The 25,709-nt window shown below is 40.7% G+C and overlaps 2 protein-coding genes across 18 annotated transcripts in view; one reads left to right on the plus strand and one right to left on the minus strand.

Moving 5' to 3' along the window:
* Nucleotides 1–4,308: 4,308 nt before the first annotated feature.
* Nucleotides 4,309–25,100, minus strand: tshr (thyroid stimulating hormone receptor). Of its 16 annotated transcripts, XM_046060036.1 has the most exons (14): nt 24,669–25,100; nt 23,860–23,979; nt 23,188–23,280; nt 21,508–22,866; nt 17,003–17,074; nt 15,843–15,917; nt 12,843–12,917; nt 12,222–12,296; nt 11,355–11,432; nt 10,714–10,782; nt 9,344–9,421; nt 7,071–7,259; nt 5,777–6,617; nt 4,309–5,662 (listed from the first exon to the last, which is right to left on the minus strand). In XM_046060036.1, exons 5-14 carry the CDS (start codon nt 17,020–17,022, stop codon nt 5,159–5,161), a joined length of 2,004 nt encoding a protein of 667 aa, XP_045915992.1. In that variant the 5' UTR covers nt 17,023–17,074; nt 21,508–22,866; nt 23,188–23,280; nt 23,860–23,979; nt 24,669–25,100; the 3' UTR covers nt 4,309–5,158. The 16 variants fall into 16 exon arrangements, with proteins under 16 accessions (XP_045915992.1, XP_045915993.1, XP_045915983.1 ...); XM_046060037.1 differs by lacking the exon at nt 21,508–22,866 and adding an exon at nt 13,345–13,641 and having other exon boundaries at nt 4,309–6,617; nt 24,669–25,099; XM_046060027.1 differs by having other exon boundaries at nt 4,309–6,617; nt 21,508–21,618; nt 24,669–25,099.
* Nucleotides 24,729–25,709, plus strand: part of cep128 (centrosomal protein 128) — a 49,250-nt gene continuing 48,269 nt past the window's right edge. For both annotated transcript variants that reach the window (XM_046060019.1, XM_046060020.1), the window contains exon 1: nt 24,729–25,493. In XM_046060019.1, the coding sequence (XP_045915975.1) occupies nt 25,320–25,493 (174 nt within the window). In that variant the 5' untranslated portion in view covers nt 24,729–25,319. The remainder of the gene's footprint in view (nt 25,494–25,709) is intronic.

Below are 25,709 nucleotides of genomic sequence, written 5' to 3' on the forward strand. Positions count from 1 at the left end.
CACCAGTATGGTGTGGAGGTAATTGCTGGAGGTAATTTTGTAGGGCTGCTGGGTTGATGCTCATCTAAGGGTCTGTCCAGCTCTCCTCGTGTAATGGCCCCTCTTCTGGTATCATACATATTTACTGTATGCTACTAGTAGTGACAAGGGCACTAGCAAAACTCAAAACTAGAGAACAATCAGGAAGGGAGGGTAAGGAGAGAGCAATTGTCTGTGGCCGCCACCTGTAAAACCATTACCTTTTTGTTGCTTCCCCAGTGCACCTGTAGTCACTTATATTTGCACCAAAACAGGTGCCATTTACTCACAATTGCTTATGTTTGCTAACTGGAAAGATTGATATTTAAGTTTAATTGACTTGAAGTTATACTGTGATGATTAAGTGTCCCCTTATTTATGTGTATTTCAACTGTTTATCTATTACTTACAACTACTTATTCAAACCATTTAACAGTTCCCTTAGCTGTACTGTTTAGACCTTATGTTCACTTGCTAACTAGTTTTTTAAATGATCATTTGCTTAATGTGTTATTGCTGAGTCAACATGGGTATATACTCTTTAACTGAATCTTGTTTTCTGTTTTTTTAATCAGCTGATCTAATCTTTCCACATATGCTGGCAACTGCAGAAGAAACCCCTGGGGTACTACATCTGATGCGACATGGACGTGTGAGACCCAGAATCAGCTCCAGCCTGACTTCAATTCCACTTTTCTAGCTGCATAATCCAGCGTCTGGATGGCTGTCAGGGTACGCACGGCATGGGCGTTCTCCCTGCCTTTCCTCTAATTCCTACCTAAACTGATACAATCCCTGTGTATTTCCTTGTGGGTAATTATGAGATAAAGGTGTGGTGCTGTCTGGGATTAGAGCCAAATCAGAAACTACATGGAGATTTTTGCCCTTGATTGTAAATGGATTTGAGGCAGGCTGTCACTTCTATAATATATCACACATCACAAAGAGTTATTCAGCCCTGAACAGACCTAGTGGAGGAAGAATGTATCCCTGGCTCCTTCTTATGGAGTGGGCCCTGTTGCTACTCCTGGGCACTCAGACATAAGAGTCTGAGCTGCTGGTGAATGGGGCTTATAATGAGGCCCTGGAGATGTCTAGCTTAGACTCTATAGCTTTCTCTGCTTACCAGCTAACAGACGGTGACTGCCAATCAGCTGCATGGCAAAATAGCGTTTGTAGACTTCAGTGGAATGTAGTGGCCAGGCCTGTTGGCTGTGTGGCATGTTGAGTTTACCATAGTTTCAGAAAATGTCAAGCCCCTTGGGACAAAGAGCCTCTATCCATTTCTAATGATTCCTCCTTTCCTGGTTTTCCTCCATTGTCTCATCCCTTTTATAGTGCCCCATATTGAATCTAGTGCATTCAATAGGCAGAGGTGGGAGAAAGTTATTTTAAAAGTCACAAGGAAATCTCAACTCTTGAGTCCTAAATCAAGACATCATTTGCCTGTCTGCTGGTGAGCATTGCCAAACACACCTTTCCACACATCTCACAGGAGGAAAATCATGTGTAAATAATAAAATGAATGATGGCTGAATTTCATGTAGTTGCTTCAGTTTCAGGGTCCTGGTATTGTGCATGCTTGCCTACTGTCACACTGTCATGACTTAATGGGACACATGAATGGAACACCTGAAGAACACTGTGTTCTCATTAAAGTCAAGTCTTTTTTGATTTTGTCATGTCTAAAGGTGGCAGTAGGATCAAAATGAAGTGCTTGTTTGATGTTTGATGTTGTGATGATGCACTCCTCCATCCCCTTTATGAAATCAGACAAGCAGGGTTTGAACATCTCTCATTTTTTCATTCTTCACACTGTGACCTCTGTCACTTTTTGTATGAACAAATTAGTGCAACACCATGAATACCTTTAAAGGAAAGTGCTCATAGATATCCCTGGTTAGCATTTGAGTTCAACGATGATTGTGTGTCCCGCCTTCGAGTGTGGTCGTTCGGAACATCTATAATCATTTTTGCCTTTAGACATGTTTGGATGACACGTCAAATCGTTAAAGTCATTGGATTCAAGAGTCTAAATCAAGTCCAAGCTGTGTGATTTGAGTCCATACCTCTGCTGATCGGTCACACGTCCTTGATGATGTGCAGAAGGCTGAATATGACCATCAACTTTGGAAAAAGAGAACATTTGCTAAGTATGCCAGTCTGCACATTTAGTGCACCTCAGTTGCTTAAGGCCCCGGCACATTTTAGTATCTATAAAGAGATCTTGGAAAAATGAAGTTGTAGCAAGAACAGGCCATTTGCAAGGATCAGTGCACACGTAATTGGCCCCATTCACCACCAATTGCAACTGCCAAAGTTGACACACTTAAATAATTGAAATACTTTAGTTGTTGACAAAGGCCTTTTGCCAGATTTTCCTCTTGTGACCATTGAACAATATGCCATTCTGATTTAGTCATTGTGGTCACACGGCATGCACTCCACTGGGCAATGCAAATGAGTTTGTAATGGCCAAGACATCCACACAAATAGGTAAGACACAGAGTGGGATTCTTATTGTCCAGTATGGGTGTAGATCATTCACGGATCAACTGCATGTCATGGTGAAATGTTTGGTGACAGTTGAAAACGCAAAACTCTTGTCCTAAATTTTATGCTTAAAATGACACAGAGGCAAATGTTTTCATTTAAGCTTGGTGGTTCAGTCTAGTAGTCACTCAAGAGTGTTCTCTGAGAGAGAGGAACTTGACCCTTCAAGAGGATCGTCCATGTCTACTGGTCCATGGAATAACGTAAGGGATGACGTCTCATAAATGCAGGGATTTGATGTTCCCAGGAACAAGAGCTTGATGGATACTTGAAGACCTCCTATTCTAAATCTCCTGACAGATACCTTAGTTTCTCTGTTCAGCCCTTCTCATGACTCCCTTCCCACTGTATTTGAGTTTAGCAACCTAATCTGGTGTTAGCGAGGTGCATCATCGGGTCCTGCCCTGCTTATTTGAGGAATGGCTCAGAGATAGGTTTATTTGACATACTGGAAGAGGAATGATCAGGCAGGCCTGAGAACCAGCTACATGAAGAATGTTAAAATAAATCCATCCCAGTCTCTATGGGTTCGTTCGGTCCTTTCTGTCTATTGCTTTGGTTGTGAACCTACAGGCTCACAACCCACAATTTTTCTATGATAATCCTGATGGCGCTGAGAAAACAAAAGGTGTAGTTTCAAAGGGCTCTGCTGGTATGTGTCACCAGCGCCAGTCTCTTCGTGTTCACCCAGTCACCCACGCAATTTTGTGCAGCAATTTTGATTTTTATCAACCTTGACGTGCACACTTTCATGAAACAAGTATGAACTGTGAGTTAACATTAACTGGCAGTGGAAGGGAGGAGGCACTCACAAACGCAGCCAGGCACATCATGCTCCAGCTCTGTGTGCTTAGCATTTGAAGGGTCCACACTGGATTGTTGTTAATGGGTGATTGGAAGCGATGGACACTGAAGCTGTGGAAAACATTCAACAGAAAATGATGCCCTGTTAGTCTGTTAGGAATTTACAGCCTGAGTCAAGTCTGGAACACAGAAAGCACATGCCACTCTTCATTTTTTTAATGTTAAAACTAGAAATCCTTCCAGCTTTGAGGTTTCAGCCATTTCAAACTCACTGATGCTTCGCTAATGCATTAGAGTAATATAGAGTTGGGAATGTTGCACTATATTTTTTGTACTGAAACAAACTGTCCAGCAGTCTGGTCAAATATCTTCACGACGACTTTGCAAACAAAATTAAAAAAGGTCTAAAATCATCCCTCTTTCCTGGAAAGTCCCCCCTGTTCATATGTATATTTCCTTGAAAAAATGTCACCCAGCAGATGAAATGCTAACCAGATGTTAAGCTGCCATTGGCAGAGGGTGTCCTTTTAACTCATAATGGCTCAATATCGCACCAGTTACAGCGCTGCAGCTCACACGTGTCTCAGCTGTATTTGCTTTAAGCTCTCCCGGCGAAGGCAAAGCTATCTCTGCTGATTGCATAAGTCACTTGTTTCCGTACGAGGATGGAAAAATATCACGTTCGTGCTAGAAAAACAACCACGACATTCCAATGGAGAGACAAGACTTTAACAGTATATATTTGTGATTATCATACCTATCTGTAATTTGCAGAAAATTGCTAATAATCAAAATATATCTTGTGTTTACTTTTGTTATTGGATCACATGCTATCAGGAGATGAGGAGTTCCTCTGTAAACTGTTTTGCAAGATCAAGATGAAAAAAAGTAAAGGTAACACTATTTCGTTACATTAAAAAGAACAAAAGTAAAAACGTTATAAATATTTTTATGAATCTAAGGAAGTGATACATCAATTTTGTGTATTAGACACTTACAAGTACAATTTGAACTGTACAAACACTCATGTCTGCTTTCCAGTATCACAGTAATGTCCTATGCTATACCTGTCCATATTTACTTTTCAGTTCCAGCTAAACAGACAAAAGAATTCCAAAGAAATCGCAAGCAATGTGTCCAGTTTTCATCCATAAATCACCAAACACTGTTGTGTATTTATACTACAGACAGAGGTATTGATAAGACAATAAGAAATGCAGTGTTTGTATATTTTTGTAAACTGGATAAGTTTCCACTGTGAACGGCACTGAGCCAGCAGGCTGTTCTTGAACACAATAACTGAGTATAAACAGGGCATTTCAGAAAGGTCTTCTTTTCACAGGAAAATGAATTACTTCTGTTATATTTCTTTGTATATCAATGCCAAAATAGCTAGATATAATTTGAAATAAAATTCAATATATAATTAAAGATATTGAAAAAAATGCATTTTATTCATAGTTATATATGAGTTTTTAATCCTTACTACTATAAAATAATATCCATTTTATTCTAGCTAGTCCCTCCAAATACAAAGGACTATAAGTGAGATGAAGTCGGGCTCATATTTCAGTGACACTTGATATTCTCCAACAACTGGAACCGTAAAATCATCACAGCCGAAATTGTGAAAACAGCTGAACTTGGCCTGAAAATTGAAGCAGATACAGAATACTGAAGCTTTCTGTTAAATATCCAAACAGAACTGTCCACAAACACTTCAAGGCCTTTCCTCTCCCACCTGAACCTGTCTTGCTTTACTACCTCGAGCTGGGTGTTAGGCTCACGTGTTCAGGCTCTGGCTCTCTTCAGGGCTTGTCTGCTGGCAGACTGCTTGGTGAAAGGTATGTCCAGAGCACTTCTTCAGATGGATGGGCACCTCTTCCTGGCCTCCGCTTCCACCTTTTCTAAACTTATCCTTGTCTCTACGGACCTGAGATGTACCGCTGCTGCCCTTTGATGAGACCGTCTGGCCTCTGAACAGCTGTGCTCGCTGCTGACATAGGCCCACCTTACTGAGGAGGATGAATATGTCACCCCTGAAGGCCTTAGTGAAGATGGCATAGAGAAACGGGTTGGCACAGGAATTGAGCGGGTAGAAGAGCACCAGTAAAATCTTGGAGTTGGAGACAGTGATGAGTGGCCGGTTCAGCACAGCTGACATGGCGTAGAAAGAGATAGGCGCCATACACAAGAAGTCAGTAAAGATGAGGACAGCCATGCGCTTGGCGATGTTGGTATCCTTGGATCCAGAGCGGTAGTGAGGGTTGTGCACTGCGCAGTAGATCTTGAAGTAGCAAGCACAGATAACAAGAAAGGCCAGGATGTTAAGGACCAGCACTGACAAGATGTAGACCTGAGCCACTGTGGACTGGGTGTCCATTGGTAGACAGATACTGACCTTCTGGTAACTGCTCACCCCAACCAGTGGGAGCAGGGCCAGGAGCAGGCAGAAGACCCAGCCACCTAGCATCACGGCTGCCGCGTGGTGCAGATGCAGCTTACGATCCAGCCGCATAGCAAAGGTGATAGCGTACCACCTCTCCAGAGTGATCACCGTCAAGGTGTAGACAGACAGCTCGCTTGCAAAGACAGAAAAAAACCCTGCAAGTCCACAGCCAGGGCCCGTCTGCCAGTCTATGGCGTGGTTGAAGTACTCGGCTTGTGTGTGCAGGTCTACAGAGGCGATAAGCAGCAGATAAATTCCCATGCACAAATCTGCAAATGCCAGGTGACACATGAGGAAGCGGGAGACCGAGAGCTTGTAGTGGCTGGTGAGCAGCACCAGGAGCACCATCACGTTTCCCAGAACAGCCAGCAGACTTACAAACCACACAGACACTCGCAGGAAGCCAAAACCCATTATGTCCTCACAAGGATTGAACTCATCAGGCACTGGTGCACACTCAACCTCCTCTCCCTCCTCACACACCACATAATCGTAACGACTGTCAAAGTCTTGGCTGGTGTCCTCCTGGGGGTTCTTGAGGGTCTCTCCGAAACCCACATCCTCATCTGGCTGGCCCCCGAAGTAGGCGTGGTAGTGCAGGCTGCCATGGAAGTCACCTCTCCACCAGTCTTGCTGGGACTCTCTCTCTCGGTGGCCATCGTTTGGCTCCTCGTCTGGGATTGTTTCCGCCACACTTTCCCCTTGGAGGGACGGCATGCGGAGGGGCCCCACAGAACGCTTGTGATGCTGGTCGTAGAAAGCAGTCAGGTTACAGATGATGTACTCCAAAAAGCTGAAAAACACACACATGAGATTGAATCCATTAAATAATACTGTAGTCTTTAATTAGACACATAAAATAGAGACCTGGCTTCAATCCTCTCTATATCTACTTGAAGAAAAGTGATTCCTGTTTTGAGAGTCATCATTAGTCAGGCTCAACCTTCTTCCTACAATAACAGCAATGAGTGACACTAATTATGGCAGCGCTTTAAGAAGTTATAGGTAAACACGTCAGAGAGTTGATTCAATCCATGCCAAAATCCACACCATACAAGTGCAGCTGCTCCACTCACTGTGGTAAATCATCCAAATAAATGAAAAAAAAGACTACAAGAGCATTCTGTTGGACATGGTTTGACTTTTGTACAATATGGAGACACTTGTTGTGATGACTCCACTTGACCTTTCTGACTCTCATGAGTATGTTCGACGAATACAATATGAAGAATTGACAAAAGCTCACCCTCGTTTCTTCTTGAGGTTTTTGAAGCCGCAGCAGTGACTGGGGTAGGTGAGGTTGGCAATGGTGAGGTGTTTGAAGGTTTTGATGGCCGGCAGTTTCTTGAGGGCCCAGGCATTGCGCGCCTTCAACTCCCGGAGAGAACCCATACCTGTGGTCGGCAGGGAGTTGATCCCTGTTAGAGACACGTCTCTATAAGGTAGAAAAGGAAAGAAAGAATTTAAGAAGACGATGCATTATGTACATATATTTTAGTTTTTGGCTCTAATAATGGTAGAGTAGTGAAGGAAAGTGGAGGTGACGCTGGAGCTACCTCCGATGCATGGCCTAATAATTCTTGGCTACATCCTAGCCCGATTTATTATTATAGCACTCCATATGTTACTCTGTGACTCAATCACACCTGGCAAATATTCTATCTTTCCGGAGAGACAGAAGACATCTGTGGGATCATGAGAATACCTTCAAATGTTTGGACTTTGCCCCCTAAGGTTTATGTAGGGAACTGAAGTGACCAAATCCCAGAGTGATCACAAATGGGTCTAAGCTACATCTCTGATATGGTTGATAACATGCACACCTACATCCTGTAAGAATGCACTTACTGGATGCTAATAAATAATACTGAGTACTATACTTTCATTTGACTAACTGAACCACCCAGCACCTTTCAAAACTCCAGAAAAAACATGCTATCAGCAAATCTACAGACAAGCTAGACATGATAAGACCAGAGAGCTCAGAGATGGATTAAACAACACCCTCCATCTGTTTCGTAGAGTGAGCTCCTCACTCCATCATCTTTAAACTATTACATGTGGTATTTCTTTCGTTCGGCTTTAATGCAAAAGCCAGCTCAACCTCATTGGGACAAAGACATGCAAGGGATTGACAATCTCACCAACATCCTGTGTGATCCCATTATCAGGACATTCCGCTGTTCAGCAGGACACTTCCCTCTTCCAGGGGCCAAGTAGAGGCCAAGTTCTATTTTTCTTTCTTTAGTTTCCTAACCCATTAAACTTCTATGTCATTGTGTTTGCTGATTCATTTTATTAAATAAAAGAAACATAAGCCAAGCAATTTCATGTTTGCTAAGAGCTCAATTGTTCTTTTTTAGTCCCATTTGCTCTCCGCATTTCTCTGTCCTCTGCTATTTTTTCGTCTCATGGGGCACATTGTGTAAGGCTGTAAAAAAAAAAAAAAGCAGCACAGACTCTATGAGTGTCAGCCTGATTTTGTCATTCCCAGATGTTTAGCTCATGACCTCATGGAGGTGACCTCACTCAGGACATGTTCCTCAGTGGAACAGACGAAGCAGACCTGCACACAAACCCCATTTACCTAACCAGACACTTAATGGCTAGATTAGAGCCATAACAGCAACTAGATCGCCGTGGTAAAGGGTTTTGGCATCACACACTTTTAAAAACCTTGAGAACGGCAAAAAAAGACGACAGTATCAGAGAAGCGTCGGAAGTTTCTCCCTCACAGGGTTGCATACAATGCGTTTCAGATTTCCTGGTCAAAGACACAGCTGTGGAGGAATGATTTTTACTCTTTGATGATATGCTATCCCGTTTCACAGACATGTCTCATCCAGTCTGCACATAATGGAGAGGAAATTGTTGAAATCTCACTTGACATGGTTTGAATGATGAAAATATCAAACTAGGCCTATTATTTATTGATATATATGCTTTCAAGGTGGTTTATGTAAATTTGAAATATATAATTGAAACTGTAATACTTTGCTTTCATGCCGACATTTAGATAAGAAGATCAATGCCATTCTCATTTCAATACAGTAAATATGAAGCTATAGCACAAAGCCTGTTAGCTTAGCTTAGCAAAAAGACTGGAAACAGCTGGAAATAATTAGCCTGGCTCTCTCCAAAGGTAACAAAATCTATCTATGTTTATGTCTGCTAACATTAGCTAACATTAGCTATGCTTAGCTAACGTTAATAACAGACCAAATAAGGCTGTAGCAGTAGCAGTATATACATGTGTTTAGCTTTAATGTAGACTACAGGTTGCAAATACAAGTAATATGTGTAACCAAAACCATATTCCACCAAGATACAATTTATTAAAAGTATCAATTTAATTATTATTTAGACAACATATTAGGCTTTGAGTTTAAAGTACAGTGGCTCACATCTTGGGGATGATTAAGTCCAAGATTTAAAGGTTCTGTATGTTTGTTAAGAATTGCGTGTAATTACCAACAGTTAATAAGAGTGGCTTCAATTTTCAACCCTTCAGGTACTTACAGCAGCATGGGGCCACTGATGGTGCCCGCGAAAGCCCTTTCATCCATCTTGGTAAGATCCCTGTTCCTGTGAAGGTCGCTGGACAGGAAAGCACAAAGTGAAGTTTATTAAGAGAAAAGTTATCCCTCACATTTCAATCAGACGGACAGAGGGGAGGCATGGCATAATCTTTTCCCAAGCCTCATCACTGCACTCGTTTATTTTCTCTCATTTGAGGGGTGAAACACGACAGAAAAAGGTCTCACTCACATTGTTGATTCAAATTATACAGTATAAGATGTGATGGCATACTCCTTAAACACACTGCACCCTCACTACACATCTCCCTGAATCCCTTAAATCTAATAAGGATAATAGACCTGTGCGGGTTGTGTTTGTCTTGGTCAGGCTGTGCTGGGATCAGATCTCCTCTCAGAGCAGATCAGGCGCCAACACAAACACCCATGAGCAAAGACTCACTGGTCACAGACCAATGGCTTAATTAGTCTCTTATAAGGACCTGGGATGTGTGTAGGTGTTGTAAAAGAAGAGATGGGGTCTAAAATTAATTTCATTAATACCTCATATCCTGAATATGCAGGATTCTGGTCCAGGGGGTGACAAGAAGAAAGAAAACATGTTGCGACAAAAGAGGAAAAGGAAGCAATGCTTACCCATTCTTTCATAATTTATCCTACTGAAGCTATTGAATATAAAATTATGAAATTGATTTCTTCCAAGTATGACACAGATGTAGGGTCCAATGCAGACTTCCTGATACCCTCTTTTGGACACACATTTTCCCATGAGAACTCCAGTTTACTAATCAAGAGCTGGGCTTAGGCCGTTTTTGAGTATATATGAGAAGGTCTGTAGAGACCAAACTGTGATCCCAGTGCTTTTGTAGTCCAATTTTGGGTAAGGAAATACACATGCCAGATGTCAGAAATGATTTAATCCAGGCAAAATAGTGAGCAACCAAATTTCTGAGAAATGTAAGACCTACAAATTCTACTTATTCTGGTGCCCCAGTGAAAGATCAAACAATGAAAGCTTATCAAGTGAATAATTAATAACCCTTGAACCTAATACACAAGTAACAACACTATAACACTGCTCTGATTATGTGTCTCAAACTTCTGAACAATTTTTTAATGGCTACTGGCTGTTTCATATTTCATATTTGCCATTCAGACTTTCTATTTAGCTTCATATACCTTTCAGACATTAGCTTCAAATTTACCATTCATATATTAGAGTGGTTTCTATCGTCTCATCTAATTCTCAGCAAAAAAGTGAATAAACATATTTCCAAAATGTCAAACTATTCCTAAAATAGGTATGAAATTAATTAAACAAGGTGTTTAAGCAATTCTCATAACAATACCTACACCTGATCTAGCTTGGTCCCATTAAAGGCGTGATGTTGGATTTCTCTGAAGCCATTCCCATACAGCATCCTGAAACAAAAGAAGAACTTTAAAAGTAACAACAGCTTTATACGTTTCTGCGCAGCATTGACAGAGATAAGTAGGACCTACTTATTTCACATTCTATGGTGAGGTTTAATCTGTCTGTGCAATTTTGAGGTTTTTAGCAAAACATTTTCTCTTACACGCTGTTTTGTAGATTAAAATTGCTAACCCACTTCGCTTGCTCCCAAACCTAACCACATACACATGATTGCCTGTCGTGTGTGAGTGTCTGTGTACTTGTTTTTGCTATGTTTGTGAGATTCAAGTGAGTTCAGGGTGAGGACATGTTTATAAAGTGAGGTAATTTTGGCAACAATCCCCACTTCTTCTAGTGGCTATATTAGGGTTTGGATTGGATTTAGCGATAAAGGACAAAACTGGCACAGACTATGTATTACAGTTGTAGAAGTGTAATATAGTTTCTATCTAGTTTGTGAAAAAATGCATGATACAAATATACATGTAATTACAATAAGTGTGAGCCGTTACTTTTTTGTACATTACATGTGCGTATCTGCACGTGTGCATGCATGTGGTTGCTCTTACTGATATCTTACACTGTCAGCACATCGCTGGTGATGCCATGGAAAGAGTTGGCCGGGATCTCAGTGATGTGAGGATGATCAACAATTTCCCTGCAAAGGAGACGCCGAATAGAGAGGAAATGAAGTGGTGTAGTAAATAAATACCTTTCACTGGAACGTGGTATAGGGAGGGATGAGGCTGATGCATGTATTATGGCTCAGTGGGAAAATTAAATTAGATAGAGTTGAGAGTGTGATGACACGAAGATATGTGTGTACATGTGGCTCATTTCATGTAGTGGGTTATACATGGAAAGTCAGATGCTATTGAATCAAAAACAAAGATGCACCCATAAGCACACACACACACACACACACACACACACACACACACACTCTCACACACACACACACACACACACACACAGAAAGTACAAACTATGCTTATTTTACTTTTTCTCTATCAATAACACACACAGATGTATGAAGGGAAATGGTCTTGTTAGTGGTTGTATTTCTCAAAATCGAGACCACGTTTCCCATAATCCCTACAATACTATGTTCCAAACAAAAATGTTGCTACTTGCTTCTTACATGGTATACAGAGGAGGATAAACATCTAAGTGGAAAAGAAAAAGAAAAGTATGAAAACCTAAAAGCTCTCTTTGCAGTGGAAGAACCCATCCATCTTTCTGCTACTTACAGAATATAATATAGTGTATTAAAAAAAGCTGATAATGGCTAATCATCTTGCTGACAGTCTTGTTGGTTTTTGATAGTTAGAGTAATGGCTCTGAATTAATGTGGCAACGAATTGCTGATGTTAAAGTAGCAGTTTTAGCAGGCATAAATATTAATGAGTGTGCTCAGTTTCAAATATGTAAAGTTATAGCAACTTACAGTATGAAGTTCATGTCATTAGAGTGGATGTTTCTCAAGTCAGGGAAGTATGTTAGGCCAGTGTTGAAAATTCCTCTGAATAGCAAGAGGTAAGAAATAGTTAGGACATACAGGAGATACAACAGAGACTACAAAAGCTCCCTTAAAGATGTTTTGAAAAATGGTATATGATTTTCTTATAATTAATCCTCTGTGGGATTACATCAGACAACAGTGCAATGCAAAATTATAATGAGCATTGCTATTACAAAAGAAGTCCTAAAGAGTTTATTAGACAACATAATTTAATAAAAATTTCTATTTGTCTAGTAACAAGCCAGTTTTGTCCTGCTAAAGGAAACAACCTATACTTAATTTAAATAACACTGACATATTTCATTCTCAGGCCAAATAAGTTGAACTTCTTCTATAATGACCAGTGTCTGCAGTCACCTTTCTGAAGTTGACCTGTACCATTGCATTAAACTCAAATGAAGCATGGCTCAGTCTTGCCCATACGGATATACACACAATCCTCTGAATAGATCACAATGCCTAAATTATTGCCAGACTTAAGCACTTTAAATATTTTTTTTTGTTTGTTTGTTTTCAGAAAAATAACATGCAATGGAAAATACTCACAAGTATTTGAGGTTTGTGAGATTTTTAAACGCTTCTGGGTCAATGTAGGTCAGACTTTTTGCATTACGTATCTCTCTGAAAGAAAAGACAAGACAACAGACAGACTTAAAACCTGCTGACAGAACAGGACAAGGTGCATGCCAGTGTGCAAGAGAAGGGAAACTCGGTGCAGACAGCCAGGGCCGGAAGTAGAGTCCAATTAGTGTTTCATTAGTGTGTTTACTCTGGTCCGCCCTGGGCTGGACTGAACACCTTTCTCTGCTGTCTGAAGCCATGTGGTGCCCTGGAACGTGTGCCCTGGCCCTTCTTCACACACCTGGTAAACCACACTCAGCCCAGCAGACAGACGTGGTCAGGTCAATGGAAGTCTCTGAGTGGGAGATGTTCATCTCCCCAGTATAAAGACTAGAGCTACACTGAAACATTGGAGGGGAGTTTTATCAGCTAATATAATCATTACATTGTCTGTCCAGCATACTATACAACTCCTAAGGGACAGCACCTGAGTTGGTTGAGCCAAGGAGGTGTGGTGAATCTTTGTCACAACTCTTTGAACTCCAGAAGGTCAGTCAATCAGTGCGGTTGGGAATCTGATTTCCTTTTACTTAGATTTTCTGTTGATGATGTTTGCGTTTCAGTGGGTGTTCTTTTCTTTCTTCGGTCTTTCATGGTGACTTTGGCTGGTCATGTTAACTAAGCAATCTGAAAAGGTTTGTGCTCTTGAATCCAGCCTAAAGTAGAATCAGGTTCATGTAGCCAAGGCAAACAGTACCATCATCACACAGGAAAATGTCCTTCCCTGCACAAAAAAGGTAGAAGAGGCTGTTCAAATGCAAAAAGAGAATCAATTCATTTCATATGTCAAAGGAAGACAAAGTGAAAAATGTGAAAGAAAAGACTGATATTGATTATAAGACCGTTTAATAGTGCCAATGATGCTCTTAGCACCAAAACATTCTCTTCTATTTGATGTTTTTTCAAACATTGTCACAGCTGATATATGAATAAAAAAGTGTCCTTTTGCATATGAAGAGTCTCTTCTACTGTTTTGTCAGTGTTTACGTACGTCATCATTTCTACATTATATCCATGAGGTCATATTAAAGCAGCATTTATTGGTTTGTTTGTTTTTTGGCCCGTTTGGGGCAGATGGACAAGCTGTAAAATCAACAATGGCATATTATCACCATATAAAATTGTTAATGTTTGGAAAACTGTTGCCAGTTTAGGCATCCAGCAGGGTAGCATTCACATTCATTTAGAGTCATGTTTCTGGCTACCAGGTAAATGTAAGTCCAATATTCTCTCTTCTTTTAACTCTGTTTTGGTCTCCACCAACTCTTGAGGAAAATCTATCTCTGTAGCTGCTAAATGCTTCACTGTATTCACTAACTAGTGGCTAACTTTGTTTGTCTGTCATCTGTTGAGCAGATATAGTGTACAGGGTGTTTATCAAGCTTTTTTTCAGAAAACAGTAACCTTCTGTGACTGGAAAAGAAATAAAGATTATTAAGGTCAGCTTAAAAACGTTATATTCCACTGAGCTGAGGGAAACTGCAGAGTCTTTTAATCATTTGTCACTGAAGAGTCCTTTCACATTTACACATTAGACTATGACCCAAGGTTAATATAAAAATATTGATTATTGTAGCTTTAACACCCAATTAATTTCCTGCACATGCTAACTGCTGTTGGTGCTGCTGCAAGACATACTTTCCTTTGTGCCAGTTGCTTTTCCCACAAATGACAGTGAATGTAGTTTTCATGAACTGTGTGTATGTATAGTTTGATGATCATTGCACTGTATCATTTGCCAATAGATTACCAAAACTGAGGTTTATCTATATAAACAATTATCAGCTTTTGCTTTCCGGTAAAAAAACAAGAATTTTTGAAACTAGTGATTTCGCTCGATAGTGGCATGATACAAACTTCACCCAGCCCCCTCTGAATTCTCAGCCCTGGCTGCAGCCCTGGATCCCCACAGCTGCTGTCGGCCTCAAGCAGCCAACAGGAAGCAGAGCATTAATTTGTGTCTGACCCTGAAGGAAACCTGAGAGATGCTATTATCTGATGTATGGCACTCCACCACACCAATCAGTGGCAAATAGGCCCCGGAGATCCAAAATACACCACCAGAACACCGATACAACCCTCAGCTAGCGGGTTGAATTATTGTTTCTGTCTGTATTTTGATGTCTGGAATTTGGCAGCTAACAAGGAACGACTACAACCAAGGATAATTAAGATTAAAAAATGACAGCCAAATGATACGCACACGTGCATCAATTCATGTGAAATGAATTCCAGTACTGTAGCTGTTAATTATAGTTACTGTCTCGAACGGCTACACATGCCCACAATTTATACAGTAATTGAAGAGTGGAAACAAATTGCGTACACACAAACTGCTGTGTTACAGGATGCTGTAACTTGGAACAAATCATTCACATAGGCAGGAAATCTTGCAGTAATACATAAAGTGCTAGGAGGTGTTCTTCTAGAAAGTGTGTGGTCCACCTGGAGACTCAGCCATAAATCTCTATCCCATAATTGAGAATAGAGTGCACCTTGCTAGACTTTTCCCCCTGAGCAGCTTCAGCAAGAGCTGGAGCATGCAGAAGACATGGAGAAACGCCAAATACTGGCTGATGTTCGGCCTCTCTGCTCTAACATGCTTATTCTGTTTAGACCAGGCTCGGGAATAATGGTCCAGATCATGAGTAGTTTCATCAAATTGAATTGTTTCTCATCTAATTTACATGTAGTAATCCCTCAACAGGATAACTGCCAGTGAGGCAAAACTGCTCTGTAGCGCCCTGATGAGGAGCAGTAAGTGGTGTGTAGGAGAGAAATATGCTTCTAATGTGTTTCTTCCTTGCTTCCATTTGCTCCCGGCAAGGTTTTAAAATTAAGCATTATTCTCTCCAGAGAGCAAATGGAACAGCTTAATCAATAAAGATCAATAAAGAAGCATGCCCTTTTCCTTTAGTTACTCACATGTGGGTGATTTTCCTCAGGCTGTAGAACGAGTGCTTCTCCAGCCTCTGCAGCGTCATATCCACCGATATATATCTAAAAGAAACACATAAAGCTTTAACCAATCTAATGTACAAATTGTCTTTGTAATATCAAAATAATTATCTTTTTTTAACCATCTGTTTGACATGTAAGAATGAAGGTACTGTACCAGCAGGCAAGCGAAATATAAGACATGTTTTCATAAATGTGTTTGAGTGTGTGGCTCTAAAAATTATCCTAAACCCTGCGAGTCTTTCCTGAATTTATCAACCCACCTTGTCTAGAGCCTCCAAAGTCATGGGTAATTTTACAGGTATGCACCTCACATATACATTACCCAGTCATCAGTCACTCTGCTCCCATTTGTTATTACTTGGTAACAAGTATACTCTTTAAATAAACTCAATCAACCTTAAGAATGACTTACTTACTAGAAAAAAAAACACATAACATAAATTCTTATGTACTTAGTAGGCACTTAATAAAGCACATCTCAATGTTCACAAACTAATAAAAGAGCTTTTCAAGAATTTGACTCTTTTTTGTTGGTTTTTTGACTCGTTTTGTTGGTTTTCTGTCATGAAGTCTATAATTTTTTCTGGTTAACAAACAAAGTCAATGGAAACACAAGCTGTGAGCACTCCTGGCTAGGCTTACAGAAAACATCTCATCCACCTCCGTCTCTCTTCACGCATGACTTGGACGCAGACGTCAGACTCAGCGGCTGGGGATCAAGGCTCAAGTGTATATTTTGCCTCTACACGGAGACAATCACCTCTTTTGGGAGTCTAAAATCACCACACGCCCAAAAAGCTCTGCTGGAATACCTAGCTAATGTCCAATCCCCGCTGTGGTTGAAGGAGCAACATTCCTATTGAAGGAACGTGTTCGCGCTTCCAGCTGTGATTGGGAACCAGCAGTGATACTAAACAGAGAGCATATCATCTGCTTGGGTGGGACACAAAAATGAAAGAGGTGGGCAGTTTGGAACTGGGACATGTTCCCACTTTTTAAACAACACGGTTGAAAGACAACAGGTGGATGAGAGCAACTGTGAAGGGTTTGTGTTTGAATAGCAGTTCATGAAAAGTGTCCAAGCCTTGAATGGAAAAATCCCACTGAATAACTTGCCTACTCACATCCTTGAGATGTTGACCATGTTGGCAAAAGCATCTGCTGGCACGGATGAAAGGCGGGTCTCAAAAAGCCATCTGGTTAAAAGATAAAGAAGGGCATTTTAGTTGTCGCAAACACATTTTACTCTCAACATCTTCCATGACCTTTTGTCATTAGCAAGCAGTTCTTTGACATTTTGAAAGGAATTGCTAGATATTCTGGGAACCACGCTTATTCGCTATCTTGCCAAGAGTTAGATGAGAAGATCACTCACACTTAGCTTAGCATAAAGACTGGAAACAGGTAGTCCAAGGTAACAGCATTTGCCTTGCAGCACCTCGATAATTAGCACATGAATTTGTGTTTGTTTTAGCTGAAAAGGCGATGATTTTACATAGGGGAAATGTACCAGACTATTTCCTGGTCTGGAGCACTTGCTGGAGTGTCCCCTGGTTGTCTGGCAATTGGCCTTGGCCATGAAAAAGTCTGCCACATAACTTCTTGTAAAATGACAATTTCTTGAATGAGCGAGGCTAAAATCTTGCATCTGGAAACTTTCAGAGTACAAGAAAATTGAATATGGCATTGTAGAAATGCTCACGATTCTCTTTGTAATGAAAGTAATTCTGTTATCAGAAATTCCAGATATAAAAAATGCTGTCTTTACAATTCAGTCCAATAATACTGGACATGAAGAGATCTAAAGGAGAAGAGAGAAGGAGACAGAGTGCAGGTGGGGGAAAAGGGAAAGATAGATAAAGGCCCAACACTGATACATTTCAGAATCAAATGAAAGGTTTCTTTGAAGCAAATGGTGAAAAAGACTCCCAATTCTAGGAACATGGGAAAAAACAAAGACTTGGATCTGACTGGACCTGTGCTGGCAGCCAAATCAAACAATGTCTGGGTCTGTTTAGGACTTATGTTTCAGAAAGTTAGGACCTACGTATGAGATGCATAGACTATAACCTCCACATTGCTGAGGATAAATTAGTACCCAGTGTTACAATTACACTGTAAAACCAAGGGTTAAGTTATGACAAAGAAAATCATTTAGAATGTTATCCATGTTTTCTATAATCCTACATTTAAACCTTTTAGTTTAATTTAAGTTTCTGAGTAAAATGAAGAGATAATTCAATTTTTTTTTCAAAGTATAAGAACTTCAAAAACAAATAGTTTGACATTTTTCAGTGTTTTTTACTTTCTTGCTAAGTGTTAGATCCCAAGATCAATACTACTCTCGTGGGGTGGTGATGGGGCAGTGGATAATACACATGTAAATTATCACTCTCATGTCTGTACGATAGGCTAAATAAGAAGCTTTAGCCAGGAGATGGTTAGCTTAGCTTAATGTAGTGTAGAGGTTGTACTGCACAGTTCAGACTCACACTTGCAACCTCGGGCGTGTGAGTTGAACATGCTAATGAGGAGGCTGAAACCCACTGGCGCTGGCATCGGGTGCTAGCGGCGTCGGGGAGTGAGGTTTACTCAGGCCCCATCCACACTACTGCCTTTTCGTTTTAAAAGGGAGACCTTTTGCTATGTTTGCACTTCCCATCCAGACAAAAACGGCGAAAACAATGACCTAAAACAGAGAAGTTTGAAAACGCTGCTGACCCAGTTTTTCGTTTTAAAAATCCAGAGAGCGTTTTAGTGCAGACCAGCAAAAACGGAAGCCTTTAGAAACGATGATGCAGACGCTCAAGTTTGGTTCTCTGATTGGGTTTCATAAGTCAGGCAAAGCAGAAACACAGTGCTACTAACATAGTTTTTGATTTGGCATTTTGGTGCGGTTCTTCGTCTTTAGTACTTTATTCTTTCACCAAATCTTCTGTAACTAAAGAAGAGAGAGACCATCTGATTCATGTTTAAACCGGCATGCGCACGTCCAGTGTACGTAAACGGCCACTAGATGTCTGTTTTCATTCGTTTTAATATAGACGATATAGAGATCAACTCTGATCGCAGCTTAAACGCTGGTGTGGATGGAGACTGTATTCGTTTTAAATGTGTGGATGGCTCCTCTCTGCACAGCCTAGCTGGCTACCGTTACATTAGCATAAAGGCTAAAAGCAGGGGAAACAGTTAGTTTGGCTCTGTCTAAGGTAAAAACCAGCACCTCTAAATTCACTAATTAACATGTTGTATCGTGTTTTTTTAATCTTTACAAAAACATGTAAGAGCATGCTGTGGTTTTACAAAGGGTAATGTGCCAGTCTGAGCAGTACATTCCTTCAGTCTCTGCTGGCTGCAAAAAGAATTTGTCATTTTTGCTCTTGATTTACCAAACAAGATATAATGTGTTAATTAGTGAGCTTCAGCGGTGCTGTTACATGGATTCTGTTCCGTTTGGACAGAGCCAGGGTAGCTGTATGCCCCTGTTTCCAGTCTTTGTGCTTATGAAGCTGCTGGCTATAGATTCTTATTTAGTACCGTATGCAGAAATGTGAGTGATTGATCATATCAACTAACTCTCTTCAACAGATTGAAATATGCAATCTCCCACAATGTCTGACTTTTTAGAGTACATTGTGGGCGCTTTTACCTTTACCAGTGAAAATCTGCTATTGCATTCCTGTGATCTTGCTGCAGATGTTGTTGTTGTAGACTTGGGAATCACAACATAATAATAGAGGAAAGAGATTAAGATGGTAGCCACATGTGTTGGTGTCATGCTTTATTCCACGGCCACCCTGCAGTAGGATGCACATTCAGATTTTTTTCCGCTGCATCCTGTCTCAAACGGCAACAGTGTGTGAATCCATTTGGAAACAGGTATAAAAAGTTCCTCAGCCAAAGCCACCATCTCCATGCACGTTTGGTTCATCAGAGGAACAATAGAAGAATTCAGAGGCTTAGATGTGACCCATGAGTCTGAATCACGCTCACATGCGTGGGGGGTTAGTCAGTCAGTAGACACGGGAGCACAGCACCCTCCACACGCTTTGACAAACTCAAACAAACAGAGGGACACAGAGCAGACCCTGACACCAAACACTCCTGTCAGAACCGCTGTGTTTTGCTGCCGCACTCAAACACAAATAACCAGCATGCCTTTTCCCCCAGGAGCGCGGGGAGAAGACCAATGAGCACATCTTAGAGTCTTAAGGAGAAAATCACTCCCCCAATTTGTCATTTTGGATAAAAACCTGAGAAAACAAACATGTTGGGAATTGAGTTTGAAGTTGAGAGAAGCCACGTAATTTATAATATTGTCAGCATTGGATTGACAACAAAGCGGTGTTTACTATGGGCTCTGTCATATTCTATAGTAATGTTCTGTTGAGTCTAAGGGGCTGTTACACGCAGCACATTTCAACCTGCACTTTCTCCATTGTGATTCAGCGTAAACTCCCAGTCAGTCAGAATCCTTGACTACACACCGCAGAGTTACTTTTTAACTGCATTTTTCTGTTACGATGTTCTGATTCATTTGCTATCAATGTAGAAGGAAAATGGAAAGTGGTTAGGACAGGTGGTGGTGCAAAATGATTTATTTATCTATTTCAAATTATTTTTATTCTGGGTTTTATAAAAGATTACATTTCTATTTATTTTCTCATAAATATATGACCTAATTATTGCAGAATGTGAAGTAACAGTAACAATTTCCATTACACGATCCATTGGTACAAATTAATAGCTTGGAAAAAGTCAGTATTTCCAGTCATCTCAGCTACAGCTCATGATGTTCAATGTCCCACTTCTTATATTACAAGTTATCCCAGTGCTCATCTGTTACCATTCACGAAACAGCATTAGGATTTCACTCATCAGACATTTTTTATTAGATGAGTGGTCGAGGGACTACGAACATCACAAGTTATCACGTTTAAACTCGAGTCCAAAAATTCAGAGGTTTTTGAAAGACTGGAACTGCATTTTTCCCGCTTTCCCTTGAAGTCTTTTTTCCTCTTAATTATTCTCAAATGGAACTCTCTGGGTGTTTGAGAAATGTGCTGTAAAAGGTAAATATTGTATTTGAATGCATCGTCCAGACACAGTCAAGAGTCACGCTACGCAGGCTTTTAAGAGCGTGTCTGTGCTTTCCTTTCCACCTCTCTGACTCCCAGTGACACATGGAGTAACCTCCACAAGTACACACACACACACACACACACACACACACGCACACACACACACACACACACACACACACACAATCTCCAAACTCTAAGTATCCACATATGCACACTCACACACAGACGTCTGCTTTGCATTCACATTTTGTTTTGTAAATAGAACTTTTACACATTTTCCTCCACAAAATAATTTTTAACCAAACTCTTATGTTAATAACAGAATTAGTGCAGAAAGTTGGTGAGGCATTTTCAAAGTTTTTGTTTTGTACTGGACTGTCTCTCCTTGCTTTCAGTCTTTGTGCTAAACTAAGCTAATTGGCTGCTACCTGAAGCTTCAAATTTAACAGACAGAGTTGACAGCAGCATCAACCTTTTCACGTAATTCAGAAAGCAGATAATATTTCCCAAAATGTTGAACTTTTCAGAAGCGATTGACACACTACCTTTGTAAGCTGAGTAAGTGGCTCAGTAGGCCTGGATTGGCCTGACCAGGGCATCAGGGTCATTCATTCCTCAATGTGGGTACAACGAAATCCAACTTCCTCACGCCTCATCTGCTAGAACATCCAGCTCAATACGAAGTCTATTTCTGTCTTATTTTCCAGATATTTTTATCAGGAGGGGTGTCAGTCCAGTGTTTAGTGGCATGCTTTTATGTCTTTCTATCCTCCTGGAGAGCTCTGGGCAAACTTAGGGCAGGAATGTGAGAAATTAGTCGGGGACATCGGGGCACGTGCACATGTGAATTGGGGCAGTGATCGGGAGATAATTTTATGTGATGGGTGCTGTTGGAGGCGATGCAAAGTGGTGTTTGGGATGGATAGATGTTCCACTAAACTGTAAAGGAGGAATGAGGATTATCATAGAGCATAACCTTCTCCTTAGCACTGATGTTAGGCAGGCAGGCAATAGTATTTACCATGTTCACCGTCTTAGTTTAGCATGTTAGCATGCATTACATTAGCTAACAACTCCTAAACACATAATGCAGCTGAGGCTGATGGAAATAAACCAACGTTTTGGACAAACTGAAATTTTGAACTGATGATGTCAGGACAGTTCACTCAAAACCAAAACATGTCAACCACATGGTGGCAGTAGAGGAAAAGCCAGGGGAACAACATCAGTATGGTTTATGCTCAGGGGCCATGGCTGTCATTTCACGGCAATTCATATAGGAAAACGGTGTTTAATATTTTAATGTCACCAAAAGTTCAGTTGATACAATATAACAGTACCATCTGATTTATAATTCAATTATGGCGATTTCAATGGAAATATGCCTTTCTAGCTTTTCCAGGTCTATGTTTCCACACATGCCACTGAGTCCCTCTGAAGGGCATGTGTTTCCATCACTCAAGGCCATGGTAAACTGGTTGCTTTCTATTGCATAATTTTCACCCTGTACTTAAGCAATTTAGGAAGTGTAAAAGCCACCACTACATTTTTCAGAGGTGACCCTGACATATTACATCATGTCGGCTCCCAGGACTCTTGCCAGATTCTTTGGGGTCTCAGATAACAAGATGAGCGATTGCACACAGATCAGCTGTTGGTTGCATCCATTTCTTACAATTCTGTTGGTTTAATTGCCCACTGTTAACGGAGTCAATAACAAAATAGCCTCTTCTACATGCTAATGGCATTGACAAGGTTTTTAATTTTTTATCTTGGATTTATCGTTTAGTTAGCACATGAGTGAAATAAGATGTAGGGCCTTGGATATAACATGCTGCTTTTCTCCACTATATACTGTTGGCTATTTTACTGTGAATGGAATATCTTTGGATTTGGGGTGTTTCCTGGACAAAACAGGCAAGCAAAAAAATAATCAAATGAAAATCAATCAGGAAAATAGTCATTAGCTGGTAGTAATAATACTGTTATATTACTCTTACAGGAAAGACTTTTTGTTCATGGAAAAGGGAAGTAGGCATGATGTGTGTAGGCCTAGTGTATAGGGTAGTCTTGTTGGTTTCCTATAATTTCCTAAAATGCAGGGCTAGTTAGATGTAGTGGGCAGTAAGTTTTAAGCAAGTAAGGAGCATCCACCGTTGTTTTCAACAATGTCTACAGTGCATATCTGCAGTGTGTACCTGCAGAGCCATTTAATGTTTTAATACCCTGCAGTGTTCGGTGAAATCCTCTGAACTGGACATCTGTGTTCTGGGTAGCCTCTTCTCTGTCACTGTCTCTCTCTCCATCTGTCCTCACATCTTAAATAGACCTATAGTATGACTACAATGGCAAGACTTAGGAACAATTAATGCAGGCAAATAAAACAAAACAACTAAACCCGAACCAACCACAAATCAAAGAAAATCATATTTGGGGCATTTATGTTGTCTTTATCACCTATTAAGTTACATGTAAGTGCTTTATTGTATAGTATTTTTTATAATGGTGGATTAGTGGTTCAGTTTATCTTTCTAAATAAATTAATTAATCATTGCAGTCACTGAAACCTATTTTCCAGTTATCAATTATTTATTAGTTTAGTGTTCCTAAATGAATTTCAAGATTGGCCATATATGAAATCAAGAATACAAGTCACACTGACAACTGGAACATAGCTTGTTAGTAATACTATAATAGACGGGGGGGAAAAACTACCTGAAAATTGAATAACTACTTAACATCACAGACAGCCTCAAAATCCCTGTGGGAACACTTTGAAGGAATATTCATGATATTGTAATGATTTTCCCTCGGGGTTGAGTGCACTTTACATTCAAAATGCATGAAAAAAAACCAGTAGAATCGCTTTCACAGATGCGTTTTGTACGCCTACTTACAGTGTCTCCGTGCTTGCTGGAAACCTGGGAAGAATATCAATGTCAAAGCAGGAGATTGTGTGGCTCTTCCACTCAGAGCACTCGCAGACAGCAGGGCAGGAGTCAGCCTCCGACACGGTGCTGATAGGGAGAGTGACGAGCGTAAACAACGCACATGTTATCACCTGCATGCTGGACTGCTGCTCGTTTCAAAATATCCCCAGACTGACTTCTATTTTTCCACCTGATAGTCCTCTTGATGTCCACCACAACACTAAAATACTATGTATCAATTTAAGTAAGGCTGTCTAGTATTGGTGTCTGGTGTATAATCCTCAGTGGTGCTGCACTGCAGTGTTATGCTCAGTTGTCTTTACAGGGCCCCAGGAGTTTCTGTGAGGTTTTGAAGGTGGGTATGCTGTATAGGACGGACAGCTGCAGCTCTGTGGTAGGTTTGGAGGTGGTCTTCAACTTGAGGGGAGGGTGGACTTCTGAGGCACTCTTGTGTTAGACTCGAGAATATTTTTTTCTTTTTTTTTTCCCCCAGCCGTGTAATATTGTATTTTGTTCTATAAATGATTATGGTAAACTGTCTATTGCAGTATATTTCTATGTCTATTTTATGCTCAATATATAGCTAGTTGATTTTGTAAAATATAAGTTGCACTAATAGTCTATCCATGTCAATATATATTTTTATTATATTTAGTAGGCTATATTGTTTTCACAATTTATTTCAGGTGTTTCTTCTCTTTTCTTATTAACAGTTTAGTTTTCCTTTTCTTTACTTTTCTAACTGAAGAGCGGCATCACAGGCGCAAACGCATTACCTTCGGACAATGTAGTTCACAAATAAACATCCCCACACAGCTCTACCGTCGGCAGCATACAGTTCCCGGCGTCCTTTGGAGCCGCTGTGGTCCGTTGTTTTCCTGCTCAGACGCGGCTAGTTCAAGTTGCCATAGCACGGTGTAGCTGGGGGTTGTTCTTCTGTTAGCTATCACTTCCAAATCGACAAACCAACGGCTCTTTTGTAACGCATTGTAATGGCAGCATTTATTTTCGCTGTCTCCGCTGGGTATTTGCAGTGTTATGCAGTTTTTGCGGTAAATTAGTTGGCTTTCGTTGAGTCAGCTAGCTAACGTTCACAGTAGTCGCCACTTGTTGCTAACCAGGGGAAGCATCACTCACAACAACAATGCCCGGCACTGTGATTTATTAGGAAGAGGACAGTTTGAATTGTAGTGTTATGCTTGTCAGATAGCTTTCTGTCTTCACTGGTTGTTATGGTAACAAGTCGCCCATTTGTGCTAGCTATGAGAACGATATATATTGTAAAGAAAGCTCAAAAACCGCCCAGTTTGTTCGTTAATCTGATTAACGTTGTAGTTAACAGTTAACGTTTTCCGCGGACGAAGCCAAATCGTCAGATTTGCCCAGTCAGCCGTTTTTCGTCTCCTCCACTTGCCCTTTCCCAAACTATGGATACATCCAGTGAGTCGGATTCATACGACAGGAGGAGGGTGCAACGGCCTCGGGGTCGTGAAGCCCACCGCAGACCTGGACGGGAAATGGGCAGAGCCGGTGGGAGTGGAGGTGATGGTCGAGCAACAGACATCTCCGAGAAGATCAGCACACTGGCAAGCACTTTACAGGTACTCTGCCCTGCCTCATGAGACAGAGACCTCTGCATCTGCTCAGATTTCATCCAACAAGCATCTGTGTTTTGTAGTCCTACCCGACCCCCCAAGTGTTGTGAGCTTATAGTCTTCCACCACCTACCACTATTCAAAATTTACAGTAGCAGTACATCAGCTTCCATATAACGTTACACCTATAATACATGTTGTGTGTACATGTGTTGTTATAGC

Source organism: Micropterus dolomieu, linkage group LG10, assembly GCF_021292245.1.
Source record: "Micropterus dolomieu isolate WLL.071019.BEF.003 ecotype Adirondacks linkage group LG10, ASM2129224v1, whole genome shotgun sequence".
Lineage (NCBI taxonomy): Eukaryota > Metazoa > Chordata > Actinopteri > Centrarchiformes > Centrarchidae > Micropterus > Micropterus dolomieu.